Genomic DNA, 9,500 nt, shown 5'->3' with positions numbered 1-9,500 from the left:
GTCTACAGAAAAATAATATACCAACGAATGAATTAACCATACCCAACGAAAAGGCCCTCATTCGAAGGCGAGTTATACATTACTGAAGTTAATCGTTTCTCTGGCAGAGTCTCAGGGAAAGTACAAAAATGCTTAATTGTATCGAAGGGCCGTTGGTGAAACACCGTTAGGCTGCATCAGACAGGTCAGTCATGAACAGTAGTTGTATCTAAAATTGGGGGTAGTAACTTTTACACAGCCGACGCCGTTTCCAACAATCACAATGAATCAAGTCAAGTCCTCAGGGCGGCGCGGCGTAAGATGCGCAAGACGCAGAAGGGGGCGAGACCCGAACTACCCGGAAAAACACAAGCTTTCTTGGACCAAAAACGACTTATTTCTTTCGCTTTCTCTCTCTGTCTCTCTAGCGGCCTTGACTGCGGCGCTCGCCGGCCCTCGGCCCTCGGCCCTCGGGCTTCGGTTTCGCGCTCTGAGCGGGAGGGGCTCGCGCACGCCCCCCCCCCCCCCGAATCCCCCGGTCTTGTGTCTCCCGGACTCGCGAATTACATTCACGTAAAAACAGATACACCTAAGTTGGAATTCTCCTCTGGAAAAGACTCCCCTAAAAAAAATAAACAACTCTTTTAAGACATACATTTATTTTATACCTCAGGGTCTTGGAAGTTTCTGGAAGACTCGGAGGTCGAAAAGCCTAATGTTGACCTTTTGAACGCTCCTCGATTCGAAATGCACTCAGCGGCGCCGAGGAATGTGGAGTAGCTGGTGTGTTTTTGTTTTCTACAATTTTCTTGGGCCAAATTTGTTGCCTCCTTACGCCACCTCCATCTCGGCCGATCCCTTCATATGTGACGTCACCCGCATGAAGCCTGGTCTCACACCTGCTTCCAACACGTTTTCGCGGGACTGATGCATGTAGCATAATACTGCTGTATGCCTATGTCCCGTTCGTAACATTTTGTGTAAAAGCTGTATCATTAAAAAGCTGTAGTTCAATTAAAACTCAGACTGTCCTTGAGAATCATTTTCAGTTTCATGTCTCGCACATGTTACAGTTTTTAATTAATGATTTATTGCTCAAATCAACAATAGATTTCATACATCTTCTGAATTCATAAAAATAACGTATCTAAAGCAATATTCTATTCCATCCATCCATTTTTTAACATATTCTTCCAATTCAGGGCCACAGGGGAGCAGGAATCTTATCTTTTGATCATTTGCTACGTTGTTGCCAGTGCAGCAGCTTCCCAGAAAGACCCACACTGCCTTATACCTTTGCTTCACGATGTATTTCATTTTCTTAGCAAAGAAGGTTTATGAGCAGTGACACACCATTGCTACCATATGCTACTGTGTGAACCTGACTGTTACTGAAGCAAAGTTGTTCTCAAGATCTGTACTGAATCATCTCCACCATAGTGAGAGATCCTAGATTTTCTGCCCCAGCCTGTTTGATTGTCAACAGCACTATTTACATTTACATGTGAACACCCTCAGTCTGGGGTTGTGCTTCAGTCTATTGAGAGGAGTGCCCTTCAGGAGCTTGTCACGAGAGATATCCTACTCAGGAACTGTGAAAATACACAGAAATACATACCCTTAAAAAATCTCAAAACCTGGATCATTTAATACACTTGGAAAGGCACTTTGGATTTCTTGACAGCTTATGACATTTTAGCATGTAAAAATAATACCATACTAGGTCATGTTTCCCTTTAAAGCCAGTAATTTATCATGCTTATTTTGCATTCAAAACTTAAGTTTCTTGTTTCCTTTATATCTAATAAAATATGCAATATGTAGTCTCGCATTCTCTTCAGGTCTGTAAGATATCTTCATCTGCATAAAAGGTACTGTATTCTTGTACTTATACTGTTCTGATGATCTTTCTAAACTTTTATGCTCAACATTATTTACCCACCAGCTTCACCAAACACTCACCCAAGTCCAGACTGAAGTGCCTTGCAGCGGTTCAAAATCGGTTCACGACGGGCAGCTCTCTAGGTGTGTGCCAGAAGAAAGATCAAGGTAAAAGGCGAACGAGTCCCCCTCTTGGACCAGAACCCATCCTCTTATTTTAAACCTTAAAACTTTCATCATGTGGGGTGTCGACAATCAATTTGGGGGTTCAAAGGAAAAGGTGAGAAAAGGCAATATCCCCCAACAGGAGAGAAAGACATCGAATGTGCGGTCTGGACCTTCCGAAGCACTCTTGTTGCTAGTATCTAGTCTGTGAATAAAGATGCTATTAATATTATTTAATATGTATTAACACTACTCTATTTAGTATTTTATTGGCTTTTGTCTGTAGTAAATAGAACTTAGGCTCGAATGTTGAGATGTGACTGCAAACGTATAAATAGGAGTTAATTCCATGTTGAAATGTAGAAGGAACAAGTTAAAAGGTGTGTGAATTCTTCCCATTTTCTTCCTTCTACTTTCTGCTGTGGAATTAACATCTGCTTGTTACTGTCAAGGGCCCTCCTGATTTTTCAAGATGGAGGAAGATGTTCAGAGTTCATTGTGAAGAAAACAGAAATGTGGTTGCAACTGTGGAGAGAACTTTAATGAACTTTTCAGATTCGTTTTTTGCATGAAACATCTGACACTGGATTTCTTTCAAATAAGTTCGTTGTTATCCTTTCACCTGATCTGAATCCTGTGATTTTTAGCTAAAACATTTCTGACACACCCTGAAATACTGAGGTTTCCAAGGCTACACAAGTGATAAAGAAGGTCATACAGGTGAAACAGACATGTTTAATATTGCATTGCAGGACATAGTGAACATCTTTTGATACAGGATTTCCAGTGTTTCCAGTAAAGTGTATATTATTAGTATGGCATTTACAGGTAAGAAAAGAAACCTTTTTTAGAATTTTAAGATTTTAATATTTTAAGTATTTTTAGCAATTAAGATTGCAACAGTAAAAAAACGTATCATTGCTGTTCTGCAATAGTTGCAAAATAATGTTATCACATTATCACAGGCAGGTTTCTTCTCTTAAAACCAGATATTTTTATTTCTTATGTTGGCCTACATTTAAAAGCTGCAGTAGTGTGTCATACGAAGACTAAAGTTATGTGGGTGAAGCTATATACGTTTATATCCATATAACATTTATGGGCATGATTACAGATGGGTGGATTGGTGCTTTAAAACTGTTCAGCTAAGAAAATAAACAATTCCTTCAAATGAATGTTCAGCTTCTTTCTTCTTATATTTACATTTCTTTTCCACAAATATACATATTTCCAGTATCAAGAAAACTTTACAAAAGAGGCAGAAGAAACCTTTAAGAGAGACTGTATGGAGGTTTAATTGGTTCAATCAGAATTCAGTGTTGGGGTCATTAACAAAGGTGATCATAGTGGGCTATTTTCCCATCTTGCACTAAACTTATTCCACTTACAAGCACATACACTGACCGCAAATGGAACACCTTAACAGGTATGTTCCAGTTTACACAATTATTCTTTAAATCCGTATGGCTTATCTTTTTTGTTCTACTTAGAAAAATGAGATAAAAAAATCATACCTATATATTATACATATATACATACATATTTACATTTCTTCACCAAAAAGGGTTCCATTCACATATTCTATATGATCAGTTCTATTGGAGATCTGTCATTATAAACTATTCCAACAGAAGCAAAAACATTTGAAATATTCTATAAATGTACGATTTTACAAATGAATGATAAATCACAAGGTTCACTTGGGACCTTCCAACAAATATTGAACTGAAATTACTTCGAAATTCCTGGTTTTAAAGATGTTAAAACTAATACAAAAGATTGTTTTTTTTTTAAAAAAAGGTACAAACGTCTGACTTTTGGACTTGTAAACGGCAGCAGCACCATAAAATCAGTTCAAAAATGTATACTCGTATACATAGAACAACCATTTCCCAACCATGTCCATTTCCAGGTGTCTGTTAATACATTAGAAGTTGCTGAAAGTAAATTTTGTCACTGCTATCAGTCAAACAACTGCTGAAGTTGTGGATTCAGCAGATTATGAAATTAGGATGATGGGGTTTTGTCAGGAGGGGTCTGTGTCTCTGTATCTGCAGGTTTCTCGCTCTCTTTTGGAACTTCAGTTTTGGTGTCTTTCCCTTTCTCTTCACTCTTGCTTTTTTCTCTTCTGTCTCTGTCGCGGTCTTTGTCTCTATCTCGATCTTTGTCCCTGTCGCGGTCTTTGTCCCTGTCGCGGTCTTTGTCCCTGTCGCGGTCTTTGTCCCTGCCGCGGTCCCTATCTCGGTCTTTTCCACGGTCTCTGTCCCTGCTCCTTGAACGATCCCGGTCACGTCTTCTGTCTCGATCTCTGTCCCTGTCTCTATTTCTCGCTCGGTCTCTGTCGTAGTCTCTCCTGTCCCAGTCCCGATCCCTGCCTCTGTCTCGGTCTCGGTCGCGATCTCGGTCTCTCCTCCTGTCCCCATCTCCCTCTCTGTCTCTGTGCCGATCCCAGTCTCTTCCTCTGCTTCGGTCAGTCTCCCGGTCTTTCTCTCTGCTTCTGTCCCATTCTCGCTCTCTACTCCAAGGTTTACCCTGGTTCCTCTCCCATGGCCTGCCACCACCATCCCGTTCCTTCCTCCTCTCTTCTGATAATCGACTCTGTCTTTCTTCTGGAAGACAGGATGGTACTTGGCTGTTGTCTCGTTCACGGTGTCCTCCCTCAAATCTTTCTCGTTGCCTTTCTCCATTGTTCCTGGTCTCAGAATCCTCTCTGTTGCTGTTTCTTGCCCTCATATCAGCAGACTGCCAGTGTTCATCTTGATGGGAGTCAGGATTTATTCCTGAGTGGTTTGGTCCTTGAACGGGACCTTCAATGGGAGTTGGAAGTAAAGGGCGAGGGTGGCGAAGTGGTCTGCCATCTACAAGGTGATGCTGATCTTCAAATCGGAATCGCTGTGGTCCTCCATTGTCTGTGAAATGAGACGGTGGGGGACCTCGCAGCCCTCCAAACTGTGAGGGTGGGGGCCCTCTCTGACCTTGGAACTGTGAAGGATGAGGACCTCGGTGGTCATCAAAAGGCCCCCGTTGCTGTGGTGAAGACATCCTCTGATTCTGGTGAAGAAGAGGGGATGGAGCTCTTGGGCCACCAAACTGGTTTGGCGAGTTGAAACGCTGACCTCCCATGTCCACACCTGATGGAGGTGGCCTGCTCCCTCTTGGCCCTTCAAATTGCTTATGCAGTGTACTTCTTTGGCCCATGAAGGGAGCTGGTGAAGGTGTCTGATTTTCTCGAAACATGTGTGGGGGTGTCTGTGCTTGATGCTGATCCATCCCTTGCAGATAAGAGCTGCCATTGTCATATTGCTGTTCTTCATGTCCCCTCGGCGTCTCCAACAGAGGCTTCTGAAGTCCATGCTCCACAAACTGGTGGGAAGCTGGGGGCCCTCTTGGGCCGTGAAACTGGGAAGGATGTGGGCCTCTATTATCAAACTGTCCAGGTACTGTCCCCATAAAATGTGGCACAGGGCCCCTGGGTCCAGAAAAATGTAAAGGAGGCAAAGGTCCACTAAATTGTTGCTGAATGGGCTCATGTGGACCATCATAAGAATGTGAAGGACCTCCATGACCCTCAATGAACTGTCCTGGCATTGGGCCTCGCTGTCCCATTTGTTGAGGTGGCATGGGTCCTCTAGGTCCTTCAAACACCTGTGGATGTGGTCCACGTTGCCCCATAGGCTGAAATGGCAGAGGCCCTCTTAATCCCATTGCATGTGCAGTTGGGGGTCCTTGGGATCCATCAAACTGCTGGGGAGACCCTCCCCACTGATCCTGGAAAGGAGGATAGGGAACCATGTGATCTCTGAACTGGGAGTGGTCACTCTCCCCTTGCAACTCTGCAGGACCAGACTGAGGTTGGAAAGGAACAGATGGAGCCAGTTCTTGAGGGTTCCTGAACTCAGTGGTTGGCATTCCCATCTGCGGTAAAAGAGGAGCTTGAGCATCCACCACCAAGTTGCTGGCGTGCATTATTTCCTGGGACATGACAGGCAGTGTGGACATCACTGGAGGGGCTAAATCACTAGCAGGAGGCATAGTATGAGCTTGGTCATGAGTAGATAATAAAATTTTGTGTGTTTCAAGATTCAAAGTGTTTTCAGGTCTTAAAATGCTTGCTGAATTTGGCCACGTCGTAAATGGGTCACTCTCAATTTCAGCCTTAGGGTCTCGTGTAGGTTTCCCTTTGGGGGCAGATAAAGATTCCTCCTGTGAGCTGTCCTCCATGTCAGGTTCGATCTTTTCACCAAGCAGCGGGATAGATACTTCTGTGCTCTCAGGCTCAATTTCTGGCTCTGGTTGATTTTGGGATTCAGTTGGCTGTGTTGTGGATGAGACTTCACCAGATGTCCCTGCAGTTTCTGCCTTTTCCGAGTCAGATGTAAGTCTTCTATTGGCTGCTGCCTGCCGGGGATCCCTACTCTGCCTGGGATCCCTTCTTTGATTGATGACTTGTGCAACTGGAGTTTTGGCCACCAGGTCCTCCACTTTTTTGCCCAGCTGTAATAACTGGCTGTTTGCAAGTAAGGATTTAGTAGGTGGTGACATCAAAGCGTCAGATACTGAGAAGTGAGCCATGGAGACACCTACTGCTGCTCTTTGCTGCCTAAGGGCTTCCTCTTGCTCCTCAAGTTGTCTTTTTTGCTCTTCAATTTGCTTATTCAGCTCTTCCAGCATCTTTTGCTGCTCGGTCAGAGAAGAAGGATCACCTCTGAGACCAAGTGTCTCATTATCCTGTTTGGTCTTTGTTTCCAAGGCACGGCTGGGAAAATCACTGACAACAACCTTGGCTTCCTCAAAGATTGTTTCGTCCTCAGGATCATAGGCCACATCGTCGGTGTCAGAAGCCTCGACTTGCTTGTTAGCTTCAAACACTTTGTCTGCAACAGTGGGAGTCTCTGTCCCGTATCCCATTCCTGGGTCATACTCTTCCTCTGGATCATAGGGTCGGTCATCTTCATCTTCCTCTATGACTTTATCCTTGGAGATCTGGCCAAATTGCTGGACAATAGGATCAAGCAGTGGGGCAGAAGGCACAGCATGTTCCACAGAACCCTGGTCTAACGGTGAGGAGCTGGCAGAGTCTGGCTTCTTTTTGCCAAACAGAGTTTTCAAGATGTGCTGAAGAGGAGTGGAGCTGCTTGTGCCAGAGGCAGCAGTCGTAGAAGGAGAGGATGAAGAATCCATACCAGCAGGAGCAGAAGTAGATGCTTTCACAGAGGACAACAACGACAGCACTGAAGAGTTACCAAGCAAGTTCGACGAGGACTCTGAAGAATTCAATAGCGGTGGAGAGCCTGGGGGCGTCGTGCTAATGGCTAACTCTGGATTATAAAGATGGATCTTCTCCTGTTTAATTTCAGGTTTGGGAAGCAAAGGAAGTTTCGGAACGGAGGCATCCTCCTCATCGCGGACTTGAACTTTGGGTTTCTTCTCTTCATATCCTTTCTCCCCTTCAGAGGGGACACCAGACCGCTTCATTTTCTGGCAGATTACCAAACCGAGGAGAAGATTAGGACGAGATGGCTCCAACCCTACAAAACATGAGGCAATAGAAAAGCTTTAATATTGTGATGCTGACTTCTTAAAAAATATTAATATTGCTTTGAAAAAAGCAAAACAAAAATACAAAATAAAACTTAATTAATAAAAATAAAAATTAACACAATTTAGAAAATAAATTGCTATGTATTATTAGAAAGTACACTTTCTATCCAATATACTTTTTACTAATGTAAAAATTAAAATTCAAAATTCAAAGAAAGATTTAAAAACAGACTTGAGGAATGCATTATTTTTTACACACAAGTATTTTACACATACAAAGCATGAATGTTTTAAAAAGAAATATACTGTAGCACAAAGCACCAAATCTCCATTCTCTCACAAATCCAAGCATTAGTACACCAGTATGCATCATTACAGTTTTCAGTATTTTACATTCTTCCAGGTAATGAATATCACATCTTCAGTTATTGGCAGTATTTACATTAGTAAATTCTGCAGCACGTTGAACCTGAGAAGCTATTTCATTAAGTTGGTTGTTTCATTAAATTTTCTATAATGGCTTTTACACCATATTCAGCTGAAGACAAAAGATAAACGTCTGAAATCGAAATTAACAAGAAAGAAAAAATAATTTAGAATCCCTGGAAAAACCTTCTAACATTTCTATCATTTTTAAAATTTCTTTCATGCAGCATGCCCTTACTAACAATTACTTAAATTTATTTTAATTGTTCATTGTGCATATATCTCAGGTCTTTCTTTAGGCTTAATTCACCAATTGCAACTGCTATACAGGGTCATTTAACTACTTCAGGTGACATGTAAAAACTAAGCTTGATCAGCAGTAGACACCTTAAACAAGGCAATTAGAAACAAGGAATTCTTCATTTATGCTTGATGGCAGAACTATTGTGGAAAGAAAATATAGTGTATTACAATGTCTTATTACCTGAAGGGAAATATTATATGAATGAGCATTTTATATCTTTATACATTTGCAAATGGATTACATTTTTTAAAACAGATTAGGCTATGTATGCATTTGAAACACCTCCAAAAACTGCACAAATTTCACATTAACAATCTTGTTGATTTTGCTAGTTAATGGAATTTTGTCATAAGACTTAATGGGTTTCACTAACATTTTCAATTTTATCAATCTTGGCTTATGACCAAGACACACGATGTATGAGAAATCCGAATGAGTCTTCCAGGACCATGACCATGATTTAGAAATCACATTTTTTAAATCAATCCAATTATGTGGATATTAAGAAGTGATTCATTTAAGGTGTACACACCTTGAACACTGTGTAAATATGCTAAAGGACGCAAGATCAGGTCTGTATTATACAGATTAACGTATATTTTGTTGTTTTTAATAATGGTTGCTGATGTCTCAAAGCTTTATATATAATCCCATGTGCTGAAAATTCTACCAAAGGGTTCCCTAAATACAATGATGTAATTAATGAATTAATGCAAGTGTGTATCATGTCATTTAACACAACCTACAGTATAGGCAAAGCGGAATATAGAGACTACATGTTACCGGTAAACTCAAAGGTTAATTTATCTTCCTATTGCATTCATATTTGCACATCTGTTGTTTCCCATCCACCTGACTACTTACAAGTGATAAAGATCAAACAAAACTGTTTCAGATAATTCAAAATGTTTGTAGGAAAGGATTTTTTTTTCAAATATTTACAGTAAGACAAGCCTCTTCAAAATATTTCTTATATTGTTTTAACTATATACCATTATTTTTTAATGGTATACAAATTGGAAACTAACAATTTTACCAGTAAACCAGTATTAAACTAATAATATTCCTGCAGGACAAATTTAAAGTGTAATCATGGTTATATTATTAGTGGGCACTCATGTGGTGATGCTCCTTGTCTTCTCAGTATTGGACTGTGGCTATCACTGTACAAAGGGCTGACGGTGCAGTGTACTGAGCAGTTTAA

The 9,500-nt window shown here is 41.3% G+C and overlaps 1 protein-coding gene across 4 annotated transcripts in view; it reads right to left on the bottom strand.

Annotated features, from left to right (window-relative positions):
• Positions 1-3,295: 3,295 nt before the first annotated feature.
• Positions 3,296-9,500, bottom strand: part of LOC102693778 (death-inducer obliterator 1) — a 37,975-nt gene continuing 31,770 nt past the window's right edge. For all 4 annotated transcript variants that reach the window (XM_015364824.2, XM_015364825.2, XM_015364826.2 and 1 more), the window contains exon 16: positions 3,296-7,553. In XM_015364824.2, the coding sequence (XP_015220310.2) occupies positions 4,033-7,553 (3,521 nt within the window). In that variant the 3' untranslated portion in view covers positions 3,296-4,032. The remainder of the gene's footprint in view (positions 7,554-9,500) is intronic.

The sequence above is a fragment of the Lepisosteus oculatus genome, chromosome 16, assembly GCF_040954835.1.
Source record: "Lepisosteus oculatus isolate fLepOcu1 chromosome 16, fLepOcu1.hap2, whole genome shotgun sequence".
NCBI lineage: Eukaryota > Metazoa > Chordata > Actinopteri > Semionotiformes > Lepisosteidae > Lepisosteus > Lepisosteus oculatus.
Note: the sequence above shows the minus strand (reverse complement) of the source record. Positions and strands in the feature narration are given on the sequence as shown.